Genomic DNA, 27,283 nt, shown 5'->3' on the forward strand with positions numbered 1-27,283 from the left:
GCATGTGGACATCCTGCGGCTGACCTGGAACAGAAGAGGATCATCATAAACGAGAGCGTGTGCGGGGAGGGGACGCCACCCAGACCGCCCTGCTGGCCTCCGGCAGGTGAAGAGACGTCTGGCTAGGACGGGGGCGCAGGGGAACGTGCTTCTCCTCCGCACGCAACTGTAACAAAACCTGCACCTGAACCACAGGACAAACGCCGCCCAGGTTTGTCAGAAGATCGAGCTGCAGGGAGGCCCAACCACCGAGGGTTTAAAGAAGCCACGTTCGTCCACACAGGCATCTTTTCCACAACAGGCCACGCTACTACGACGGGGGGTCAGAGCGGCTCTGCCTAACTAACGCACGGAAGCACGGGGAGGCTGCCAGACCGAGGAGACAAAGAAATACAGCCCCAATGAAAGAAAGAACAAAACTCCAGGAAAAGAACGAAAGGAAATGAAGATACGCAGCCTATCAGATGCAGAATTTAAAACACTGGTTATCAGGATGCTTGAAGAAACCATTCGGTACTGTGACGGCATAAAAAAGACCCAGGCAGAAATGAAGGCTGCATTAAGTGAAATAGAGAAAAATCCACAGGGAACCAACAGTGGGGGCGGGAGGGGGGATGAAGCCAAGATTCAAATCAACAGTTTGAAACATAAGGAAGAAAAAAGCATTCAATCGGAACAGCAAGAAGAGAAAAGGAATTCAAAAATATTAGAACAGAGTAAGGAGCCTCTGGGACATCCCCAAACGTGCCAACATCCGAGTCACGGGGTGGCAGAGGGAGTAGAGGAAGAGCAAGAAATTGAAAACTTAATTGAAAAAATAATGACAGAAAACTTTCCTAAGTTGGTGAAGGAAATAGACATACAAGTCCAGGAAGCACAGAGAGTCCCAAACAAGTTGAACCAAAAGAGGACCACAGCAAGACACAGCATAATTAAAATGTCAAAGGTTAAAGATAAAGAGAGAACCTTAAAAGCAGCAAGAGGAAAGCTGGGAGTTACCTAGAAAGGAGTGCCCATAAGACCCACTGATTTCTCAAAAGATACTTTGCAGGCAAGAAGGGGCTGGCAGGAAGTATTCCAAGAGACAAGAAGGAAAGACCTACAACCAAGATGACTCCACCCAGCAAGGCTATCTTTTAGAACCAAAGGGCAGATGAAGTGCTTCCCAGACAAGGTAAAACTAAAAGAGTTCATCATCGCCAAGACTTTACTATATGAAATGTTAAAGGGACTTTTTTAAGAAAAAGAAGATCAAAACTATGCACATTAAAACGGCAATAAATTCACAACTATCAACAATTGAATCTCAAAGACAAACTAAGCAAACAAGCAGAACAGAAACAAAATCATAGATATGGAGATCATTTGGCGGGTAATCGGCTGGGAGGGGGAAAGGAGAGAATGGGGGAAAAAGTACGGGAATTAAGAAGTACAAGTCGGTAGGTGCAGGACAGACAAGGGAATGTTGAGAACAGTATAGGAAACGGAGAAGCCGAAGAACTTGTATGCCTGACGCATGGATAAGAACTCGGGGAGGGGGGAATGGTGGACGGAATAGGAGTACCTGGCAGAAAGGGACAAAGGGGGAAAAACTGGGACAACGATAACAGTGAATGTATTTTAAAATACATTTTTAAGAAAAATTTTTAAAAGAATTATTATAAATAAGAAGTTGGCTTGCTATCTTCAATACTGCTTTACAGCCCCTCTTAACTCTCACAAGGAACACACACAAAAATCTGATCAAAACCAGGTTAGTCAACTGTCGCACGGACAACCCGTCAAACCCAGGATATTGGCGCTTTCTGTTCCGTCCGAACTACCGCATCGGGTCCCACTGACCTTATCCCCGCAGAACGTTTAAAAATGGTTCAAAGGCTCACGCTCTTTGTGTTTAGCCAGACAGAAGGACACTGGTCTGGCCAGATTCCTGCGGCCATATGAAGCACTCCAGGAACTGAGATATTATTCACTTAACAACCAATAAAATGGTTAAGTAAACAAATCGGAAAGCCTGATGTTTTCTAGACTGGCATAAACAACTGGTTCACTGTACTTTACATACTGAACTGTCAGCTCCAGCATAAACTAAGGTCTACTCAGATAAACTACTTCAAGTATTACCCAACATCAAACTTTCCATTTATTTACTGAGTCGAGAGAGAGAGAGAGAGAGAGAGAGAGAGAGAGAGAGAAACATCTACCTGCCACTCCGCCCACTCATGCATTCATTGGTTGCCTCTTTTTTCAAATTACTATCATTCATTGATTTTTAGAGACCTAGAGGGAGGAAGGGAGGAAGAGAAAGAAACACCAATTTGATGTTCCACTAAGTTATGCATTCGTTGGCAGATTCTTGTATGTGCCCTGACCAGGGATTGAACGAACCCACAACCTTGGTGCACTGGGACGACGCTCCAACCAACTACGCTACCCAGCCAGGGCCCCAACAGCCAACTTTAAAATGCCATCATGAATGGCGCTGTTACCTCAACTTAGAGCAAGGAAAAGAAACATGATTCATTGATCAAAGATATCCAATCTAGATGCAAGGTGGAAATGGAAGATGAACTCCCAGCCCACTGCTTCCTGAAGGCCCAGTGAAGGGGCCAGATCCCACCCCACAACCGGCACTGACCCTGACGCCGGTGCCCGGAGGGCCTGCACTCAGCTGCCTCGCCTGGGGCCCGGGAGCAACGCCCCGCATCCAGACAGAGAGGAAGGGAGCCACCACCTCGGCCTTTCTTCTCAACTCCCCTGCATCCACACTGACACTCCCCCGGCAGACCGACATTTGTTGCTGAGCAAGGACCACGCGGACAATGACCTTAAACCCGAGGGGAGCCTGACAGCCTGCAGGGACAGACTGTAGGAGGCGTTTTCTGAGCCTCTGGCAGTACGGCTTCCGGTCCTCACTTCCTAACTGAATACAAAGGTGCTTCGGCACAGCCCTACCTAGAGACTGAGGAGGGAGCTGCAGAGTATGGTTTTTCTAGAAGGCCTGAAAAGCCCAGCTATCCCGAACTTTCCCGCACACGAACTCATCCAGCAGTCCCCTCCTGTCTTCACTCCCGGAGCAGAAACGCCTCACAATGGAAACGAATCCATTAACTCCGCGGCACTGAGGGGCGAGTACTGAACCATTCGCTGTACCAGCTCCAGTGGGAGGAAGGGCCCTTGGAGAAAAGAATGTTTCCTTGGCATCCATGTGTGCTGGGAGTCCTGCTGGGCCGGGTCACGTGCATTTTCCTCATTTAATGTGCACGGCCCTGCTCTGCAGGGTCCACACCACCGCGTCTCCCCCCACTGTACCAAACTGCATCAAAGAGACGCGCTGAAGGAAAGCCAACTTCAACTGGGTGTCTCCAATGCGTCAGGTACTCCGTGAGCACCGGTAACGCACTCCCGGTTTCATCCAGGGAGTGAGCAGGTGCAGGGCAGGCTGACAGCAGCCCAGGGAGGCGTGAGGTGTACGAAGGGCAGACCCGTATGCTACACTACACTACACTACCCTACACCACACCATACTACACCATACCATACTACCCCTAACCATACTACACCATACCACACTACACTATACCATACCATGCCAACCATAACCCTACCATACCACACCATACCACACCATACCATACTATACCATATCATACTATACCATAACATACCACACTACACTACACCATACCATACCATACCATACACCATACTATACTATACCATACCACACTATACCATACCACACTATGCTACACCATACCATACTATACCAGACTATACCATACCATACCAACCCTAACCCTACCATACCATACCAACCCTAACCATACCATATACCATACTATACCATACCCTACCATACCAACCCTAACCATACCATATACCATACTATACCATACCCTACCATACCAACCCTAACCATACCATACCACACCCATACCATACCAACCCTAACCATACCAGACCATACCAACCCTAACCCTAACCATACCATACCATACTATACTAGTCTCTGCGTAGCAGGAGGAAGGAGGAGTCTCCAAGCGCTGTGACCTGCAAGGGGTCAACAGGTCACCTGGGAGCATGCAGTCTGCGCGTGTGTGAGGTAAGAGCCAGCTTAGGGAGACCCTTCAGACTGCCACGGTTTTGCTGAGGCCCACTGTCGACCGCAACCCTTCTGTACAGAAAAGTAGACTATCGGTTAGATGCAAACGTCTGTGTTTCTTGGATAAGGCATCTCTACAGTCACATGAATACAATCATTTTTCTCCAAAATTTAGTATTTTAAAAAAATCATTTCTCTTTGGTATTTATTTTACAATTTACAACAGATTTTAAACACAAATTATCTGTCACTATAAAATGAAAAGAACCAAAATTAATTTTGTTGAAAATTAACCCATTCATCCAGTGGACTTAGTAACAAGATGACCTCTCATTCCTGGGCATACGTGGGCTTTCTCCCCTAGGGATTCCCAGAGGAAACCGCAGCTCGCCGAAGGAGCACACCTCTGGAAAAGGCCAGTTTACCTCGCTCACAGTGCGGCCCAAACACGGAACCCCCCACCTGGTGTAATCCGGTTAATTACCTTTTAATCAAAGTAATAACCACAACAATGGGCACTTCCCGCTACAAAGCTCCATGGAATTCAGTCCTATCTCTTGAACAAACTGCTTTATCAACCACGTGGCCCCTCCCACGCCCAGAGAATCCCCGCGGGACCTGCTGGGTTTGACCCTCCGGGTTTCTGGAGGGAATCAACAGCTGACTTGCGTGCCTCCTCGCTGAGCCTGCTTCTCAAAAATCAGCAAACGTCATTCTCATTCAAAACAACAGCATAAAAAGCAGTTTCACTGAATCGCAAAGGGATCTCAAAGGTTCTATTTATAAATAACACGGCCCGTAGTTCTCACTCACAATTTCGGGTCTTTCTTCCGAAACTTGCATGCAGCTCTCTACTTCGGCCCGGGGTACTTTATTAAATACCATATTATGAGTTTCCCCACTTGGATTCCAGCGAGGCTTCTCGTTGAGGACATGGAAGGAAAACCTAATTATTGCTGCTTCAGTGCATCTAAATTTACTTCGTTGCCAAAACCAACAGCACAAGGGCTTGGAGGCTGCCGCAGAAGGGCGGCCGGATCCGGAATGCGAGCTGCTTCCACCCTCGCCCTCCCTCCCCGCCCCTGCGAGTCCCACGGTCAGAAACCGTCCTCCTGTGTTTCACCCTGACGTTTTTTCCAGCCAGGGTCTACTAGAATTAGACGGAAACAAAGGACTGACGTTTCCGTGGGAGAGGAGGGGTGCGGGGGAAGACGCGGACCAGCAGCAGCTCCTCCTCCTGCCTTTGGCCATTTCCTCCCGACCAGCCCCTCCTGGGAGGGGTAGGGAGGCCACAGCAGGGAACCTGCACCCATCCCGGTGGCACCCATCCCGGTGGCACCCATCCCGGTGGCACCCATCCCGGTGGCACTTCCGTCCTGTTCGGTACCGTGACTGACAATAGTAACTGCTCCCTCGGTAAGTCTGCTAACGAAGAGCGGTCAGTACAGCCCAGGGTCTCCTGATCCCACCAGACCATTTCGGATTTCTTTCTTGCCAAGCTCCTCGGGTAACACCCAGCACAGGCTAACCGCTGGTTCGTGTGCACGCTCTAAGGTAGTTGGAAGAACAAATGCATTAGACCCACCTTCCTTAAAAAGCTCTTGTTGGCGTGCACGGTGAAGATCACTGACTAACATGCTTACCGTTTCTGGATGCAGTAATAATTCACATTTAAAAATAGAACATAGGAGAATTTATCAATTCTTCAGGACGGGCCACGGAAAAAAGGGGAAAAGTAGGTTTTGGTTTTTCCTGTCTTCCTCTAACAAACGAGGCCAGTACCCTGTAGACACAGAGACACAACCGCTCTTCGGCCATCTCCCTTAAACGGCCCTCCGCCGGCCTCTGCCTCTCAGAGGCTGAGGTTCCTCTCCGTAAGAGCAGGACTGATAGATACATTCATGTCTTGGGAATTATTCCTCTCTTTTCAGCTTGGTTTCCTTGGGCCTCAACTACAGGTCCACATAGTAACAGCTCAAAACCCGGTCGGAGAAGCCCTTTTAATGATTCGGTCTACCGCACGGCGCTGTAAAGATTCTCAAAGCCCCGTGCACACCGATTCAAGCCCTCCTTTCTTCCTGGTGACTGGAGCCCATCTTGACATCCAAGCTGGAAATGAATGATCTTTCAACAACACTCCGGGGATTTTGCTAAGGTCATATTCAATCCTTCATTAGGCTTCCTACCCCTCGCCTTTCAGAGTTCCATTGTGGGGCTGGCTTTATTCAGCATTTATATAGCCTGTGGGCCTGGGTATTTGTCTGCCTAATGTCGAGTTTCATTTCTATGCCTCTAACATAGGAATCCATTAACTGACCAAAGAATCTCAAACTAGTCTTTCACTTTTCTAACAAATTGCATGGTGTGTATGAAGAATAAATTTGCATTAATTTTCTTGAATTAACTGTTAATAAAACACACTCACGTGCTCCCCCTTCTTCTAAGGACATTTCGGTTTCCTGCTTAACCAAGAGAAGTGACAAGGCTTTCCTCCTCTTTTCCCCACTGTGCACCTGTCCGTCTACCTGTCACGCTCCTTGTCGCCCACAACCAAGCTCTCGGTGACGGGCGGCCTCCTTCCCGGGAAGGGCACCGGACGAGCTGAGTCCCGGGGGCCCGTCCACACCTCCGCGCACAACCAGCCGGAGATGACGCCGCGGGACAGGAGCCACTTCCGCCCTCCGGCAGGAGGCCGTCCCCGGAGTGAGCGCAAGCGCTACCTTGTGCGGGGCACCGGGCGCGGGCGCAGCACACGCAGGCCGCCCCCCGGCAGGACGCTGGCCTGGAGAGGGCCTGCCTGTTCACAGATGGTGCAGTTTTTCAAAGTCACAAACCAGACACAAACATGCACACACACATATATAAAAAATAAAACCATTTAAGAGAACGTAAATCAAAATCTACTAGCATTAAGTAGGGATACTCTTATTTCTTTACACGCCAATTAAAGGAAAATTATTCCAAAGCCATATAAAACTTAGTTACTAAGATAGGTTCCTGAAAACCCAAAGTTCCCGTCACACTCTGGGTGAATGCCATTTAACAAGGCCCACATATATACTGCACGACAGCACCACAGACACTTAAAAATAAGTGGTGCAGGAATTGAGACACATTATTCCTACGAAGACTAAAAATCTTTCGTGTGTGTTTACCTCCCTCCCTCCCCCCAAACAGAAAGCCGCGTGCACATCCCAGATGGAGAAAGGGCAGCCCGCTGCCCCCACAACGGGGGTGACAAACCACCCGCAGGCAGGCGGGCTCATTCTGAGATGGTTCGGGCCCCACCGCGGCCCCTGCCGTGTCAGGTCTGGCCCTCACACGCCCAAATGCCAGCCCCCAGCGGCGGGCGACTCCAGCTCGTGCACCTGGCTCACAACAGAGTGTCCTGAGAACTTTCTGTTTGTCAATGGGTGCAGCCCGCCCATTCGGGCCTCCGGTCCCTCCGGGCCTGCGCGCGCTCGCTCCACACAGAAGTGGCCTGCTATGCAGCAATAACACCAGAGTGAAAAGCAACAATTCTGTGCAGGCTCCACAGAGCAATCTCGTTTGCATTTCAAACAAGTTTCCCCAAAATAAGGGTATCTTTTGATGAAATAAAATTACAATTCCAATTTCTTACACAGAGAAAACAGCACGCACTACGTAATTCACTGGTCTCTTTACAACGGCATCATTTCTTCCCCGGTTAGCCACAGTCACGTGACCTAACAAAACCAAGTGTAACAATAATGTACTTATGACTTGTTTCAGGAACTCGGTGACATTTACTGGCCTGGCTTTCAAAGCATGGTATTATTTGAAAATACTAATTTATTGTCAGCATGTCTGCACCCTCCACTTGTTCTGACTTCAGCCTCTGCGAGGCCGGCTCCCAGCAGGTCTGAACTCCGAGGAGAAAGAGAGGACAGCCCCCTTTCCCTAACCTTGCCAACGGCTCCATGAGTCCGCCACCCCCAAAATCTTTCATCTCTGCAAACGGGGCACACACACCCCCACGACAGGGACTCCAGGGGCCTTTCAACAAAGCCCCATCCGAGCTCCTGGCGGATAGAACCCCGTGTTCTCATTCTGGCCACACAGAAAGTCTGCTTCGTTAGGTTGGGGCTTTAAAACAGCATGTATCTCGCAGTCCAAAACTCTTAAGAAAGTACTTACACACTATTATCATATTTGAAATCAAGGAATAGCAATGCGAAAAAACCACAAAGGCCAGACCTCCTCAGTAAAGTGAAAACTGCGTGCTTCCACGGTGTGAGGTCCCACGTCCAGTGTGCAAAACCAACACACTAGTTCTGAGTTTAATAGCATGCGCTTTAATCGCTCACTGTTGACATGTTAAAAGTTAAAGTTTCTCACACAAGGGTATGTATTTAAAGTTTACGTAGATGTGTCCGGTTATCCTGTGCACGGCAGGTGGTCATCCAAGCAGTTGGTTAAATCCACTCTGAATCCAACCACCCGCCCTGCCCCCAGTCTGGGGCAAAAACTGAAAAATCTTTAAAAAGGTTGTAATGCTAGATTTACCACTGGTCCGCCAAACAAACAAAAATTCTCTTCATTCTGCAGCCCAACAGGCCTAAAAGCTAAAAATCATCACGTATCCTGTTACTGTTTTAAAAACCTCACATGGTGACTCCAATATTAAAATGCTAGCCCAAATAAAAACCAGCATTAAACATTAATATACTTTATCTTTTCAAAAATCTTACTATACTGCTTCTCTGACTACACAGCCCCCAGCCGGAAGTCCGTGCTCCCATGTGCCTCAGGGCTCGTGCATACCTGCTGCATAATTCAGCTTCCACCGCCTTCCCCAGGAGCACAGTGCAACTCAGTTCCCGATTAGGCGAGTCTCTAAACACAGGCTGGGAGCCGGTGAACGGGAACGAAGGATGACTCACAGTCTCAGTTGCAGATCCGCCCGACACGAGGAGCCGCAGAGCTCCTAAAAACAACTGCCTACCTTCTGGACCAGTACTTGCTGAGGACCAACCAGGCCCGCTGCCCCCACTGCACTGGCAGCGCACAGAGGCCGAGACTCAGCGCGTGGGAGGCAGCACAGGCGTGGGAGGCAGCACGTGCTCACCGGTTTCCGCGCCGGCACCAGGAAGAGCCCTGCCTGCACCTTGTCCTGGCCGTCTGGCATGCGGAACCCGGAGCCGGTAATCCCTGCCGGGACACCACCAGGAGGTCCACCGGGACGGCACGGAGCCAGCACACAGCAGCAGCATCTCTGGGCTGTCTCTCCTTCCACTTCCTGGTCATCCCTCCGTGTGCAAATACCATCAGCCCCAAAACACACACTCAGTTAGTATTTCTAGGCAACTGATATATTTACCTGATTCCGTTTAACTGTATACACGAAGGCTAGAGGGTTTTCTCAGATATTAAATAACTGTTTTAAATAGCCACCATTCCACCAAAAATAGTAGGCTTATTATTGCATAATACTCTATTTCATAATACGTATTTCATAAATACTCTACTAAAACACCAAGAAAGCTGTTTTGCTTATTCTTCTGGCCCTGGAATAGTTTGGTCAACTCTTCATGAAAACTTACATCCAGTTTTACCAAGGCACAAAAGTCAAGAAGACATACTTTCTGAGAATTCATTTACTGCTTTCAAGTTTTTAACTGTTCAGCAGGTACAGAAAACTGTTTTCGATCTAAAAGAAAAAAGTAGTTACATTTCAAATACAAAAGAGCATTTCAAGTTACTCTTTGTTGCTCTCTAAAACCCACCCACGTCCACGCTCGTGACCTTTGCTTCTGCCCGACACGTGCGTCCGGTGTACTTACTAAGCATTTACTTGCACTTGCACTTTCTGTGTCAGGTTTGCTCTGACGAGGGGCTCCGTTAAAAAAAAAAAAAAAAAAAAAAAGCTAACTGGGTTTGTCCAAGGAGAAGTCTCGCGTTTTCTGGAAAACCAGCGCCGCTACACTGCTTCCGGATCGGCCTCCGAAGCTGAACTTGGGTGTTGGCAACTCCTCGAAGAGCTCCAGTCCTGTCAGACAGAATTCAAACGCTCTCATTAGGAATTCAAGGCCACCGTCAATGACGGCTTTCAAGTCCTTGATAAAGCCACGCGATCGATCGCGATCGCCGACTCGGAAGGGGGACCGCACTGCGGCCCAGGCGCTTCCGTTCCTAGCGCGCATGCGCGTCGTGCGCGCGTCCCAAAACCCTTAGGTGGAAGGGGGAACCGGCCAGACCGAACACGAATCCCTTAGGCGGAACGGGGAACCGGCCAGACCGAACACGAATCGCAGAGAAGAGGCTGCTTCTTCCCCACCCCCATCTCCTCCACTTCCCCGTTATCCACTTCCCCGGGCCACTTCCCACGCCCCGGAGTGGGCGCGTCTCCGGGAGCCCGGACTCTGCCCGGTTGCAGGAAGCAGCTACCCGGTGCTGAGTTCTCGCCACGTGTCGGGCACCGTTCTAAGAGCTTCATACGTAGTAATGCAATTCGTTCCGCATCACACGTACAACTCAACACAGAAGGGTTAAATCACGTGGGGAGACGGGAATCTGTAAGATGGAAAGTTCTGGAGCAGGAAGGTGGTGACGGCTGCACGGCACCATCGGTGCAGCTGGTGCCACTGAGCCGTGCGCTCAAAACCAGGTAACGGTGAATCTCACCAGTTGTATGTGCAGGCGTGGGCCGAAGTGGGGTTACAGCTGTGAGTTCGTGAAACACGGTGCTTATTTTGGTATTATTACTTCTTAATGTATTATTTATTGTTATTATTACTATTTTTTTAAGATTTTATTTATTTATTTTTAGAGAGAAGGGAAGAGGGAGAGAAACATCAATGGGATGTGTGGCTGCCTCTTGAGCGCACCCAACTGGGCACCTGGTTCACAAGCCAGCACTCAATCCACTGAGCCACACCAGTCAGGGCTATTTATTGTTATTATTAACCTACTTTTGCCCACGTCTGTATTTTACCACAATAAAAAAAAAGTTTGTAACCAAACATCAAGATCCAAACTGAACTAATGAAGGGTCTGCCAAGGAACTAATAACTTCAAAGTAGCGCAGTGCAGTGTCTTGAAGAAAGTAAGTAACTTGTATTCAAAAGTCCTGGGTTCAAGTCCCAGCTCTCCCACTGACTAGGTGGAAAACATGCTGGTCCAATGACCTTAACCAGGATCCTCAGTTTTGGTGCATGGGGGTTACAGACACCAGTGCCCCAGCTAACTCGCAGTGATTCCACAAAGGCCAGAATAAGGTAATGTGGCATTCTCCTGAACTATAAAATAAAATGAAAACCCAGAAAAAATGCTACAAGGGGTATATATATTATTGTATCAACTGGTGTTTTAGACTTTGTTTCATTACACATTCAAATTCATATTCTTAATCAAACTTCAGCAAATCTTAATAAATAACTATTAAAATATGCATTAAAAATTGATCATAGAAAACTTTTCCATAGAAGGACAGGCCGTTTGATAACATTATATATTCTAATACTTGGTGGACACATGGGCACACACCCATATTTATTTCTGAATTTTACTTATACTTAAAATATTTCATAATAAAAATTTTAAGAGCAAATAGAGCTGTGAATTTTCCACAACTGACCTTTGAACTCCCTGGACTAACCTTACAGAATTGAAGCTCCTATATTTCAAAGATCACACACCACAATATTAAAAGTGGTTATAATCCAGAGATAGATAATGGATGACTTTATTTTAATCTACATGCTTATGTGTTGGGATTAATATTTTCTAATTTTTCCATAATGAATCCAGATTACTTTTGTAATAAGCATGTTTGGGGTTTGTTTTTTGTTTTTGTTTTTTAATTCAGCAGTTCTAAGAAAGACAAGTTCCTCGGCCTCAAATTAAAGCACCCTAATACCTACCAAATGTTTCCAGGGATCCTCACCAAAATAAATGAAAACACAAAATGTTTATATAAATAGGGCTATGAAGGAAAAATGCAAGATTCGTTTCCACAGCTTTAGGAACACTTACGTTTCAAAGAAAGAGAGAACCTTCAAAACTGGTGAAGCCAGCTTTGCTCTGTGCAAAAGGGACTCGGGAAGCCCGTCCTGGGGAGCGCGCGGCGGCACCCTCAGCAGGCAGCCACAGCAGCGAGTTCTGCTGGTGTCTCGTGTGACACCCAAAGCCATCGTCTAAGAGAGGCATGCCCACAAAGGCCTTCAGCTGTCTGTAACCATTTCTTTCCAAGTTCCTGTCGTAACATTTCACTGACTTCAGTTCCTCTGAAACTGAACATGAGTTAAAAAACTTAGTCAGTGGTTCCCAGACCCAGACACGTCTTTAAGCGCTCTGTACCAGGCTGACGTCTGGTCCTCATTATCAGAAACAGACAAATATGTTTTTGTCTGGTGGTTGCAAGGGGAAAAGGGAACACCTGTATTTAAAGACCAGGAAAGGACCTTGCTTTTACACGGCGTAACTCTGAGCGTGTATTAAATCTGTCAAGCTTCAGGAAGAGGGAAAGGCTATTGATATGGGGCCTCAACAGTTCTAAAGGAAACAAATTTAACATGGAAGATAATAAAACCGACGACATGAAATAAGAGACAATAAATCACATGTAATTCTCGCGCTCCGGAGGCGAGAGTGAGGAAGCCACAGGCCCAGGCTCCAAGCCTCAAACACACCGGCCTTCACACCACAGAGCCTTCACGAGCCACTGGTGCACAGAAGGGCGTGTGCTGGGTGTTCCGCCGCCTCGTCCCTCGCCACCGAGAACACCAGCTCTGAGATGCAGCCCACGTGATCCGGGTACAGACTCACTTCCCATTAGCCTCTGACAGCAGAGGCTCCGATCTGAACCACAGATCTAGAACTGTACCAACTGTTCATACTCCGTCCTGGAAACTCCTCCCATTCCTCTGAAAAACTTAATCCCAATCTGAAAGACTCTAAGGACAAACAAGCAAACACCCAGTTATAAACGCGCAGGGGCTCTCCCAGAAATGCCTGTGCACTGACTGCATGAATAAGCTGGCAGGTAGAATATTCCCTAAAACATGCAAGGAACGCTTTGCCAAAGAACTCACAATGTTTGTGTACATATTATCGACCCTCGATTCTCATAAAATCTCCACTTAGCGGACACAGCACCTATTCTGCTTTGCTCGTGGGGCAAAAAGGATCCTGTCTTGGCACCAGAAATCTGGAGAAAGGTCGAGATTTCCCCAGGAATTAACGGGCGGCATTCCTACTGCCAAGTTCCCACTTCGTTTCTGTGCACTGTTCCACACGATTGTCCCACGCACACTGCGAACAACAGGACGAGCCCTCGATCTCTGAGTGACCACTAAAGAGACGTATAAAGCATCTATAAAACCAAAGCTCTCATCATGGAAGACTTTAAAAAATACTACTTCCATTTGCATTATTGCCGATTACCAGTGTGTCGGTTCACTCAAGTCAGAAGCAGAATATATGTGCCTTCTTTGTTTGATTCTCTAGGTAACAGATTATACAGCTTAACTAAAGAACTTAATTTTTATAGGCTCATAAATTTTAGTACTTAACTGCCAGGATTTCTTGGAAATGCTTAAAAAGGACTCTGGATCTCAACCAATGTTACTTCTTTGTGCTTTGCATGTACAGTTAAAAGCAATACCCAGGTTATTAACAGAGAAGAAAAGTAGGCAATTTCCACAAATAGGAAAGTAAAACACTGTAACGCCAAGGGAAAAAAACCTATTTAGCGGCGTTAAACCCGAGGTAAGCACACATTCAAACAACATATAGCCAATTACCTTCACTGAATTCATTTAGCAACTCTTCCTTGGTCCAATTACACGAGGTTATTAGAAAAAAGCCTTTCACTTTCAACACCCTGGAGAGAGATTTCACATACTGCTTCCTCTTCTCAGCTGCATTGTCAGGATTGAGGCTTATGGCATCGAAAGTCCCTCTGTCAATACAAACGTGAAATCCAGACAGCTCTGTGGGGAGATTCAAAAAGTCTTCCACCTATATTCAAAATCAATGCGTATGTGAAAACAATTAACACACGATCTTTACGGAATTTCAGTGACAGTCTGTAACAAGTTACAGATAAAAGTACCCATTCATTATGATGGCATTTTACATGTAATAAACATATTTTCAACTTTATGGCTAACTTTTATGTGCTTCATTCCAAGATCATTAAAGCTAAGATTAGTAAGAGAGACTGACAGCATTTCCTGGACATTCCAAATTCAGAAACAAATCAAAGCCAGGTGTACTGCCTAGTAACGCCAGCACCGAGAAGGGCTTGCCATTGTTTCTGCTGGTCAGGAGAGCATTTGACATGTTCTTAAATAACAAAAATTGACTGGAACTCAAACAGGTCACTGGAAACAAGATGACTATTAGCTAGGATTACAAGCTATGTGGCCTCAAGTAAACAGGAAAATAAGTCTCTTGCCTGGACTCAGCGGCTGATAAAGCGACTAATGGATAGAATGGCCTAGCCCTGGCTGGGTGGCTCAGTGGACTGAGTGCCAGCCTGCGAACCAAAGGGTTGTTAGTTTGATTCCCAGTCAGGGCACATGCCTGGGTTGCAGGCCAGGTCCCTGGTAAGGGGCATGGGAGAGGCAACCACACACTGATGTTTCTCTCCCTCTCTTTCTCCCTCCCATCCCCCTCTCTAAAAATAAATAAAATCTTTAAAAACAAAAGGAATGAATGGCCTAAAGCTTAAGAAATTAAACAGCTGTTTAACCTGCAATTAGTTAACTTCATAAATATCGTTCACTTTAGAATTTGGAAGTCATACATCGGCCTCTCGTCCATTTTCAATAACCAATGACATTATACACACTTGAAATAGTGAGGTACCCAATTTCAAAAAATACTCAAAATAATTTGCCAATACACAGCTTTTTTTTAAATTCTAAAAAGCTACTTTGAAAAGGTAATTATGCAATAAGCTGGTGATTATTCATACAAACTTAATAAAGTCATCATAAATAGTGTACTATCTAGAACTCCCTTGTTTTTCCACACATCGGAGCGGGGCGCTCCCCTCCCTCACTCCCAAGGAGTCGCTGTACCCGAAGCAACACAGTGACCACCATCTCAGGAGCTAAGTGTGAAGACATCCCTGTCCTGAATGCCTATGTGGAAGCATACATTTATTCGACAGATATTTCATAGACACCTATTAAATGCAGGAACTTTGCAGGCCCTAGGAATAGAACAGCAATCAAAAGAAAAAAGTGCACTGTAGAAGACTATATCTTATATTTTCTAGAGGGAAAAGCAAATCATAAACGAGCTAAACGAGTGATTTCTGATACAGTGCTATGAAGAAAATAGAAACAATAACAAAGATGGTGAAGGGCTGGGAAGAGAAATGTATGGGAAAAGGCAGTCAGGTCAAGTCAGGCCTCTCTAAACACTCCAGCAGGGATCTCCGCCAGGACGAACAGGAGCCCAACGAGCCCAGGAAGGTGTCCGGCAGCTCCCCCAGGCAGGGAGCGCCAGGAGAAAGGCGAGACACGCAAGAGCAGACAGAAGCAGAAACAGCCCGCAGCCTCAACGACGAAGAGGGAACAGGGCTCTCTGTGCGGCTGGGTGGGGCCCAGCTTCCATTCTGAACAAAAGGGGAAGCCCCAGGAGGCTGAACACGGAAGTCCCAGAGCTGATTTGCATAGTAAAGATCACTCTCTCGGGGCTGCCCCTGGTGACAGTCAGCTGGGTGGCCAGAAGGGGAACAGGGAGGCCCTTTAAGTGGCTACTGTAGTTGTCTTAGCAGAAGAAGACGGTGGGTCGGCTCTGGTGGGGAGCATCAGAAATACCAAGGGATGACCGCATTCCTGATTTGCTTTGAGGATGAAACCAACCGAACTGGATACAGAGTTTAAAGGAAAGAGAGAAATCAAGGATGACTCCTTGGGTTTGGGGTTAGTGCAACTGGTAAATGAGTGCTGGTATCACTGGAGAGACTGGAAGGGGGTGCGGGGTGCAGGTTAAAGGAAGAAGCCAAAAGTATCACTTTAGGACTCCTGGCCCAGATGGAGGCATAGGCAGACACACTGTGCCTCCTCGCACAACCAAAAGAAGGACACCAACAAATTTAAAAACAAGAAACAACCAGAACTGCCAGAAGATAGAACTGTATGGAAGCCCGACAACCAAGGAGATAAAGAAGAAACACTCAACCAGACTGGTAGGAGGGGCTGAGATAGGCAGCTGGGCAGAGAGGACTCGCAGCAAGGCAGCGGCTGGAGGACTGGGGTGGGCAAGGCTGCAGCTGGCCAGCGAGGCAGTGGACGGGGCGGGGGGCAGGGGGCGCACATTCATGTGCAGATAAACCAGGAGGAATAACTGGGGAGCGAGGCGGACTGCCCTACCCAGAGTTTCAGCTCAGGGAAATAAAGCCTCAAACCTCTGATTGAAAACACCCGTGGGGGTTGAGGCGGCAGCAGGAGAAACTCCCAGCCTCACAGGAGAGTTCATTGGAGAGACCCACAGGGTCCTAGAGCGTACACAAACCCACCTACCCAGGAATCAGTACCAGAAGGGTCCACTTTGCTTGTGGGAAGTGACTGAAAACCAGCAGAGAGTACAGCAAGCAGCACTGTTCCCTCTCAAAACCCTCCCCCACATACAGTGTCACAAGGCAGCCATGTGGGTTGCCCCACCCTGGTGAATACCTAAGGCTCCACCCCTTACTATGTAACAGGTGAGAGGAGACAAAAAAAATGGCCCAAATGAAAGAACAGATCAAAGCTCCAGAAAAAATACAACTAACCAATGAAGAGATAGCCAACCTATCAGACACAGAATTCAAAACACTGGTGGTCAGGATGCTCACAGAATTGGTTGAATTTGGTCACAAATTAGATGAAAAAATGAAGGCTACGCTAAGTGAAATAAAAGAAAATGTACAGGGAACCAACAGTGATGGGAAGGAAACCGGGACTCAAATCAACGGTGTGGACCAGAAGGAAGAAAGAAACACTCAACCAGAACAGAATGAAGAAAGATGAATTCTAAAAAATGAGGAGAGGCTTAGGAACCTCCAGGACATCTTTAAGTGTTCCAAAATCCAAATCAGAGGGGTATCAGAAGGAGAAGAAGAGGAGCAAGAAATTGAAAACTTATTTGAAAAAATAATGGAGAACGTCCCCAATCTGGCAAAGGAAATAGACTTCCAGGAAATCCAGGAAGCTCAGAGTCCCAAAGAAGTTGGACACAAGGAGGAACACACCAAGGCACATCATAATTACATTACCCAAGATGAAAGATAAGGAGGGAATCTTAAAAGCAGCAAGAGAAAAGGAGACAGTGACCTACAAAGGAGTTCCCATCAGACTGTCAGCTGATTTCTCAAAAGAAACTTTGCAGGCAAAAAGGGGCTGGAAAGAAGTATTCCAAGTCATGAAAGGAAAAGACCTACATCCAAGATCACTCTATCCAGCAAAGCTTTCATTTAGAATGGAAGGGCAGATAAAGTGCTTCCCAGATAAGGTTGAGTTAAAGGAGTTCATCATCACCAAGCCCTTATTATATGAAATGTTAAAGGGATTTATGTAAGAAAAAAAAAGATAAGAAATATGAACAGTAAAATGACAACAAACTCAATTATTAACAACCACACCTAAAACAAAAACAAACTAAGCAAACAACTAGAACAGGAAGAGAATCACAGAAATGGAGATCACATGGAGGGTTATCAATGGGGGAGGGAGAGAGAGAGAGAAAAGATACAAAGTAGCATAAATGGCAGGTAGAAAACAGACAGAGGGGTTAAGAATAGTATTAGAAATGTAGAAGCCAAAGAACTTACATGTACGACCCATGGGCATGAACTAAAAAGAGGGGAATGCTGGTGGGAGGGGGGTGCAGGGTGGAGAAAAATAAAGGGGAGAAAATGGGACAACTCTGATAGCATAATCAATAAAATATATTTTAAAAATAAATAAAAACAAAGCTTTCACAAAAAAAAAAGAGTATCACTTTGGACTAATTGAGAGACTACTAACTATCCTAATGGAATTGTAAAACACAGTTTGCGTATAACTCTAGAGATCAGGGGAGATGCCTTAGCTAGAAATACAAACGCAGGAGACAGCAGCTCCTCACAGATCACAAGATAAACTACGCAGCCTCTGGCGGCACGTTGCACCCCGCGCACTCACGACGCTCAGATCTGGTCAGTGCGCAGCCAGGTGTCACTGGTGCGCGCCTGCAAACACGAGGGGGCCGGGGTGGGGGGAATGACTTCCCCACACCGACTAGACGAAAAAGTCTTAAACATGTTTCATTGTAGATCGTTTATGATTAATATACTTTAGAAACATTTACATGTTATAACTTTCATTAGAAATAAAAATAAGTTATAGTAATATAAATAATAGTTACCTTCAACTTAATGTTAGATAGGCCTTCTTTCTCTAGGACACTTCCAGACAGCCGTATTGCAGGAGGGGAATAATCAATTCCAGTAATATTGGAGAAACCAAGTTTTGCCTGGAGACAGAGAAGTAATTTTATACTTCAGTTTTAAAAAGTTTTCATATACTGTTTTGCCCATGAATTATATAATGTTCCTTTAGGACTAGGACTGTTGTATTTATTTTTAATAGCTCAAGTAACATATACTGTCTAGTAATCTACAATGTTTAAATCTTATTGTAGAATCCAAATAGAAAGTAAAACTTTAAATTTATGGAATGTGACAATTCATTTGCTTTTATAATATTTGATTTCCTTTTCAAAAGGAAATTCATTTTCTCAAAGATAATGAGAATACTTCTACATATAATATTTCTGCCCTCAAGAAGAAAAATGTGGCATTAACTTCTGACGTAACCCCCTCAGTGCCTTCCCCATCAGACCTGGAATGCCAAATGATTCTCAGACCTGCCTCGGACCGGCTCCTCTCCTCCCGTGCCTGCTGGCTCTCCCAGCAGAGCTTGTGAAAACCATGAACGGATGTCCTCAAATTCTACAACAACCATCCAAAGCCTCAAAATATCTCCAGCAAACTTCATGTTCAGTTTCTGGCACTCAGTAAGGAATAAACAGGCATTCAAGGATACAATAAATGACCAAAGCCAAGGGGAAAAACTGACATTAGAAAAAGACCCACAAAACACATAAATAAAAGAATGATAAGAAACAGATTTTGAAACAACTGAAATAAATACTAACAATTTGGAGAATGTTGACAGATCACTGAAAACTGTAACAAAAGAACCAAACAAATAACAAATTAAAAATGCAATGATTAGTTTAATGAACTGGGAGTGGGCTTGATAGCAAATGAGACACAGAAAAAAAATTCAGAATCCCTGTTAAGCATACAATGACAAAAGGATAGAAAATTCAAAACAGGAAAGAACAAAAAAGACATAAAATAGTCCAAAGTATCATATCTAATGTACATATGATAGGAATCTTCAAGAGAGAGAAAATGAGACTGGGCAGAAGAGAAAATGGTATATTGCTAAGAATTTTCCAGTATCAACAATGGACCCCACAAATTGCCAAAAATTCAGTAAGGTCTATAAACCCAAGGCATAATAATATAAATGAAGAAAACCAGTATATTTTACTATATCTGATGGAAACTAAAGACAGAAAAGTCTCAAAAGCATCCAGGGAGTGAGAGTGGGGGGGAACTGCCCTCAGGGGACCGACGGTAAGACTGACGGCTGACAGTAAGCCGTGAGGAATGAAGGCCACAAACGATGGAGGAAAAGTGCCGGTCTGAAGTCATATAGCACACACGTGCATCCAAAGTGTTCTCAGACTCAAAAAGCTCGGTGAACCCCAAATAGGGCAAGCCCCCAGAAATCCAAACAGCAGCACATCATCAACAGACTGGTAAAAACTAAGACAGAAAGAATCTTGAAAGCATCCCAAAAAATGCCACACTACTCAGAGGAATGCAACAGGTCCAGTGACTGCCAAGTTCTCGTCAGAATCCACGGAGGTCAGAAGGAAGAGAGACGACATTTTTAACACACTGGAAGAAAAGAATTAAGAATTCTGTGTTCTGCAAAAACATCCCTTAGGGATGAAGGCAAAATAAAGACATTGTCAGCTGAAGAAATGCTCAGGGAATTCCTTGCCAAGAAACCTTCTCTAATAAAATAATCCCCAGAAAGTTATTTTGACAGCCCTGGTCGGATGGCTCAGCTCTCTCCCTCCCTCCCTTTCCCTGGAAAATCAACAAACACAGCCTCAGGTGAGGATGGATGGACAGATAAATAAAGAAATGAAAGCCAACAGACCCAAAGGGTCCCGACAGAGACTTGAACACATACCACCGCCTGACACAGGACAGAGGTGCGACGGGGGAAAGGAGGGACATTTCGATCGAAAGTGCTGGGTGACCTCGGTATTTGTAGGGGAAACAATGACCATGGACCGCCACCTCACAACATGAACACCTGACTGGGTCTTAAATGTGAAAAGGAAAACAAAAAAGCTTCTAGAACACATACAAAAATATATTTATGACTCTGGGGAAGCAAAGGTTTATTATACAGTATCAAAAATCACTAATCACTTTATTTAAGATTTTATTTATTTTTAGACAGAGGGCAAGGGAGGGAAAAAGAGAGGGAGGGAAACATAGATCAGTTGTCTCTGGCACAGCCCCAACTGAGGACCTGGCCTGCAACTCAGGCATGTGCCCTGCCTGGGAATCGAACCAGCAACCTTTCCGGTCTGCAAGGCCAGCGCTCAATCCACTGAGCAGCACCAGCCAGAGCTTAGAACATTATATATTAAGCTGTAGTAAAATTGAAGAACTTCTGTTGTTCATCCAAAGACAGTATTGCAAAAGTGAAAAGGCAAACCACAGATTAGATAAAGAGATTTGCAACACAAAGGTCACATATATAGAAACATGAAGAATGCCTATAAATCAGGAAGAAAAAAAAACAGGCAACCCAGTTGTTAGTTGGGAAAAAACCTTAAAGAAGCATTACACAAAAAAGAAGAGCCAAACAGCCAAAAAACATACAAAAACATGCCCGACACATTTACGCACCAGGGAGATGAGAATAAACCATGAGATGCCACCATGCGCCTACCAAAATCACTGCAACTGCAAAGACTGACAAGGCCAGGGGTCAACAGGACCACATGGCGTGACTGGGATGCCCACACACTGCCAGGGGCACCACCCAGGAGGACCACTTTGGAAAACCGGTGGTATTCATAACAACACAGTACTGGAGACAGGCCTCATGTCCATCAACAGGAGAATGAATGAATGAATGACTAAATAAAGAAGTAAACTGGTTATTTTCATACAGTACATGAATATACGATGCTGAAACAATCTAGTGTACATACAAAAACTCCACGTTCAGCAAAAGAAGCCAGATGGGAAAAAAATACATGCAAAACGATACCATGATACCATTTATACTGAGTCAAAAACAGACAAAACTCAGTGTAATGGAGAAAAAATAATCTTTTCAACAAATGACAGATGAAACAATTTGACATCAAATGCAAAAAAACAAAAAAGAAAGGAAGAACCTCAACCAGTATCTCAAACCTTAAACAAAAATGAACTCAAAACAAATCATAGATCTAAATGTAAAAGGGGAAACTTTGTAACTTTTAGAAGAACATACAGAAGGCGGCCTATGTGACCTTGGGTTAGGCAGGGTCTTTAATATGACAACGAAAGCACAATCCATATGAGAAAAGTTAATAAATTTGATTTCACCAAAATCAAGAACTTCTAGCCCTGGCTGATGTAGCTCAGTGGATTGAGCCCCAGCCTGCGAACCACAGGGTCGCCAGTTCAATTCCCAGTCAGGGCATATGCCTGGGTTGTGTGCCAGGTCCCGGGCGGGGTGGTTACGAGACCCAATTACACAATGATGTTTCTTTCCTTCTTTTTCCCTCACTTCCCCTCTGCCTAAAAATAAATAAATAAATATTTTTAAAAGTTTTTATTTTTAAAAAAATATTTTTAAAAAATATTTTTTAAATATTTTTAAAATATTATAAATAAAAATAAATAAATATTTATTTATTTTTAGAGAGGGAAGGGAGGGAGAGAGAGAGAGAAAAACATCAATGTGCGGTTGCTGGGGGCCGTGCCCTGCAACCCAGGTATGTGGCCTGACTGGGAATCGAACCTGCGACACTTTGGTTCGAAGCCCACGCTCAATCCACTGAGCTACGCCAGCCAGGGCAATAAATAATCTTAAAAAAAAAAAAACAACTGCTCTTCAGAAGATAGTGTTGAGAGAATGAAAAAACAAGCCAAAAAAAAAGGGAGAAAACATTTACAAATCATATACCTGACAAAGAACTTATATCCAGAATACATAAAGAATTCTCAAATCTTAACAAACTACACAAATAGCCCCATTTTAAAATGGCAAAAGGTTTGAACACACATTTCACCAGAAAAGATATAGGAACGGAGAGTGAGCACATGGAAGGGGCTCGGCATCATCGGTGATCAGAGAAACGACAATTAAAGCCACAGGGAGAACCCAGCACAGCCGGTACCAAACACAGCCCACCGCGCGAGGACAGAGGTCGGAGCAGTGCTTCTGCTCGGAATGGGACCCGCGGGAAGGGCGCCGGAGGCTTCCGTGGAGCTAACAATGTTCTTTCTCCATCAGGCTGATGAGTGAAACAAAGGTGTTCACTTTGTAAAAGTTACACACGTATCGCCTGCTCACCTTTCTAGGTGTATCTCACCCTTCACTTACTAAAAAAACTTCCCATAAGGTACACGGCTTCACCAGTGAATTCTACCAAACATTCATGGTAAAAGAAAACACCATTTGCCAACAAACTCTGTCAAAAAGCAGATTCTCCTTTAATGATGCCCTCATAACCTGACATCAACACTGAAAAAGGACACTACGAGGAAGAAAAATTACAGGACAATCTTTCTCACAAAGTTGCAAAAATCCTAAAAATATCAACACACTGAATCCAGTAATATAAACAGGGTGTTTATATAAACTGGGTTTTTTCCAGGGACGTATTTAACATCTGAAAACGGTGACTGTAGTTCATCCACGGGAACAGACTAAAAGAGAAAATTCTTAAAATGATCTCAATGGATACAGGAAAGAATTTGATAAACAAGATTCATGAGAAACACATTCTCTCTCTCTCTCTCTCCCTCTCTCTCTCTCCCTCACACACACACACACACACACACACACACACACGCTTAGCAAAGCAGAAATAGGAGGAAACTCCCTTACTCTAATAACAGAGCTATCCACAAAACAAACGTACAAGCTAAATCATCCCTAACAGTAAAATGTTGACAGTGTCCTCTGGAAGGGGAAAAACAGACCAGGATGCCCCGTCACCATTCATTTTCATCATTCTACTGGAGGTCCCAGCCGGGGGGAAAGGGGGAAAAGTTCCGAAGGGTTGGAAAGAAATTAGTAAAACTGTCATTCTTCACAGGGTGCATACAGACATATGTACGTACAAAAATCTAAAGCTACAGTTAAACGGTTAGTCTCAAAGGAGAAATCATTAGCTTCTGTAAGTAAACTATTAAAATCCAAAGGAATCTACAAGCACACAACAGAACTAATACACAAGACCCCGGCAGCCCCGCAGGACGGAATCTCTGGCAGCAACGAACAGGGATGACCCGCTGCCACCTGCAGCCGCCGGTGCCTCTCCCAGAATGCTCTGCGCGAGACACCAGGGCGAACACGCGGTGAAGCCTTCCACTCGCTATTCCAACACGGGCAAAGGCACCTACGGTATTAACACTCCCACTACACCCTCAGGGAGGAAGAAGGAGCGATGTAGAGAGGACTGGTAAGGAGTTCAAGGGGAACTTCGAGACTCGAATATTCTACTTCTTGACCAGGGTGATAGCTACATAGCTGTGTTCACTCTGTGACGATACACTGAGCCACGGTCTTTTGATTTGCTCACTCTAACACATATACGCTACACCTCAACAGTTCAGAAAAGTCTATTACAAATTTTTCTAATCTCATTCCACTGTTTGCCGCATTTTCACCGCTCCCCTTAGTCTAAAAGTGAAAGCTAAGCTCTGGGGCATGGTATACCATGATACGGGCCCTACCTTTAACTCAGCCCTCATCTCTGTCCACCCCACACACACACTTGACCTTTCCATTTACCAGACTTTCCATTATTCACAGGCCCAGCATACACCGGGCTCTGCAAACCTCAGTGCCTGTAACTGTCATTGCCGCTGCTTGAAATGCTCTCCCTCTTTATACCCCACCCACAAGCCATCTCCTACTCATACACCACAAAGACTTCTGGAGTTCTGAGCTAGAAGAAATCCCCTAGTGGAAATCTTCAGGAAAGTGAAGCCCAGAAAGATTAAGCAGCTGGGTCAGAGTCGAGGCTGCACCAAGACCAGGACTCGGATCCCCCAGCTTCTCCCTTAGTTTCTTCTCACAGCCCAGGCAGCCCCCTTCCACCGCCGGGACTTCTCAAAGCACAGGGCGTGGCTGCTTTGCTACTTTAGATGTAGCTGGTCAGTATCCTCGCCTGCAAGCTTTTTAAATTTCATTTTAAAATTGGGTTCTAACACATGAATACTAAAAGTACCAACAAGTTCAACCAGGAAAACACCATTTCCAGTTCCAATATCGAGCACTGAAGCATCCAGTGGAATCTTTTGTCTCTGCATCCACCTTGTCAGTCGATTGATACTCTCTTCCCCAAACCTATTAGAAACAGAGAATCAGTTAATCAAACAACAAAGGGACACAGAGCAAAGGTTACAACTATATTTCATTTAAGTAGATTATTCAACAAGCTCAATTAAGCCTTTTTTGAAAGTAAATGATAATGTTTGTAACTGCTTAAGCTTCATCTGTACTGTTATTTAGGAAAAACACACATCCAAGAATAGATCAGGTTGGTATATTCCTTATTGATGTTTCTCCATGTCAGCATGAACATTTGTATATATCAATGGTTCAAAATTTTATTGCTTATTTAAAAAGGACAATTACGAGAAGAGAGTCATTTCATAACACCATCATCAAATTTAAATCTGGACTACTAAAAGAAAGAAGTTCTTTAAATCTACCCACTAAAGCCAGAATCAGTTCAAGGTTGCCAAAATTTCCAGGTCACCTTTCTCTGGGATATGCATTTAAAAGATAAAGATAACACACACTCAGGATCTTGCCGATTGTAATTCCGCTATTTTTTGTAACTCACCAAATTTCTCCTCTATCTCCATATTCTTGGAAATTGTTCAGTCCTCTCTCATAGACAGCATCCCAACTATATAAATGATCAAATGCAAAGCAAGATTCTTGAGTTAAACTGTATTACGAATGAAATGTATGTTTCAAATGTTACAGAGATTTGTGACAGATGCTTAAAAACATGATTAGTGTTTCTAGTCACTATGTGCACATCACTAAGTGCACACAGCCCAAATCTCCTAACATCTTCGTGTTTAAAAAAATGAAAGACATGCACAAGCAGAATAAGCGTACACACGTAAAGCACTTAGGACAATACCCGACACACAAAAATGCTACGTTTTCGCTTACAAACATACCACGAAGTATTTGTTCAAGGATCCCTTAGTCCCAACCATGGGTCCAAACTTTCCGTTTAAAATGTGTGGAAACAAGAGTTTTCTACTAACACGTGGTGATTCACAACAGAACTCGACAAAGAGAAGCCCCGCTTAAGGGATGTTGTAAGGTTTACTCTTTCTCCTTTTAAGTCCAGCTCTCCCTCCCCCATCATTTGCCTTCTCTCCCTAGAATCCCCTGCCCCCTCTCACCCCTCCAAACCATCTTTCATCCCCACCTTTCCCCGCTGTCATTCACTCCTTCACGGAGTGACCCGTTAAGTAATTCCGAAGCATCTGTTCTAGGTCAGATCTCTCCCTTCTCACTCTCTCCTCTGGTCACCCTACACCCCCACCACTTCGAGCTCCCACTCCCCTACCCTCGCACCCTTAGCCTTTCCTATCCACGGCCCAGCAAATCTTCCCCGGCCCCCTCCCCTCGCCCAATAGCCCCCACCCTGTCCCCCGTCCCCCAGGCCTGCCCCTCAAGTTCAAGACCCTCAAAAGGCCTCCCCCAAGATCTTCAGAGCCCGTCCCGAAACCCACGAGCCTATCAGATGCCAACCCCTTTAAATGTCTCTTAATGGTCCCCAAAGGGGCCCCTCGGGATCCCTTGCCTCCAACCCCCCCACCGCTTACGCTCTCCTAAGGCGGTCCTTGATGCTTCTTCCCGTCACGCACCCTAGGCTTGTCCCCACCTTCCGACACCCCCACCCCCCGGGCCCACCACTCTCCGTCCCCTACCCCGGGGCGCACTCCAGGCAGCGCCGCTCATCCTGCCCTGCGCGACACTCACTGCTGTCGGGTCCCCAGCGCCGACGGGGCAAAGTCAGCCCCTCCGGGACTGTCCTCTTGGGACCGCGCCGCGACCTCGGCGCCTCCTCCCGCGATCATGCTGCTCCGCGCCCGGGACTGCCGAGTGGCCGCCATAGAGACGAGGCGCGGGGCGGAGAGGACGTGCCGGGTGGCGCCTCTAGGCGCAGGGGAGGCTGTCCCCTCTCTACTGCTCCCGGCCCGCTCTGGGTCCCGGCTCCGCCTTCGTCCCAAGTCCCCGGACCCAAACTCAGACACGGGCCAGCCTGGGCCTCGCCTCCGCCTTCTGCCCCCCCTGCATCTAACGTCAGATGCCAGCCCTTCCTCAAGGTGCTCGCCAGCGGGCCACTATATTTGGGAACTGTTGTTTGTAAGGGACTATTCAAGGTACTGAATTTTGGAAAAAGACTGGCGGTGGATAAACCACACTGAAAACGTAAAGCCAACACTGCTCAACCCAAACACACAAATCACCTCATCTCTCCACACCGTGGGCAGATCTGGGAATCACTGTTCGGCTTCCAGCTAATTCCATTCCGTTTGTGGCTGGGATTCTGCCTTGCAAATACCCTTCTGGACTCGTCTGCCAGGACACCGCTAGGTGGACGTGGGAATGTATGCCCAGAGAAAAGAACGCCCTATAACCCCACCCCACCCCCAAAATACACCAGTCCGGGGGATCAGAGTGTTGTGGAAGGAAGAGTGCTGGGTGAGAGTCCGGACACCCCGATGCCCGTCTCAGCTCCGGCCCTCACCAGGCACCCGGCCCCACCCGAGGCTCCCAACGCCAGTGTGCGTCAGTTTCCACGCCTGTACCTGGCCCT

At 45.9% G+C, this 27,283-nt stretch overlaps 1 protein-coding gene across 2 annotated transcripts; it reads right to left on the bottom strand.

Moving 5' to 3' along the window:
* Positions 1 to 9,694: 9,694 nt before the first annotated feature.
* EEF1AKMT2 (EEF1A lysine methyltransferase 2) lies at positions 9,695 to 26,591 on the bottom strand. Of its 2 annotated transcripts, none has more exons than XM_028513000.2 (6): positions 26,443 to 26,591; positions 25,280 to 25,345; positions 24,663 to 24,777; positions 18,470 to 18,577; positions 13,870 to 14,086; positions 9,695 to 10,115 (listed from the first exon to the last, which is right to left on the bottom strand). In XM_028513000.2, the coding sequence occupies exons 1-6, from the start codon at positions 26,574 to 26,576 to the stop codon at positions 9,994 to 9,996; spliced, it is 762 nt and encodes a 253-aa protein (XP_028368801.2). In that variant the 5' UTR covers positions 26,577 to 26,591; the 3' UTR covers positions 9,695 to 9,993. The 2 variants fall into 2 exon arrangements, with proteins under 2 accessions (XP_028368801.2, XP_035883328.1); XM_036027435.1 differs by having other exon boundaries at positions 24,659 to 24,777; positions 26,443 to 26,522.
* Between the last annotated feature and the right edge of the window lie 692 nt (positions 26,592 to 27,283).

The sequence above is a fragment of the Phyllostomus discolor genome, chromosome 5 (genome assembly GCF_004126475.2).
Source record: "Phyllostomus discolor isolate MPI-MPIP mPhyDis1 chromosome 5, mPhyDis1.pri.v3, whole genome shotgun sequence".
NCBI classification, from domain to species: domain Eukaryota; kingdom Metazoa; phylum Chordata; class Mammalia; order Chiroptera; family Phyllostomidae; genus Phyllostomus; species Phyllostomus discolor.

Coding starts and splice junctions, on each gene's coding strand:
- EEF1AKMT2 (XM_028513000.2), bottom strand. CDS start 26,576: ATGGCGGCCACTCGGCAGTCCCGGGCGCGGAGCAGCATGATCGCGGGA. Junction 24,778..25,279: donor GGAGATAGAGGAGAAATTTG/GTGAGTTACAAA, acceptor TGTTTCTAATAG/GTTTGGGGAAGAGAGTATCA. Junction 18,578..24,662: donor GTGTTTTCCTGGTTGAACTT/GTTGGTACTTTT, acceptor CTCTGTCTCCAG/GCAAAACTTGGTTTCTCCAA.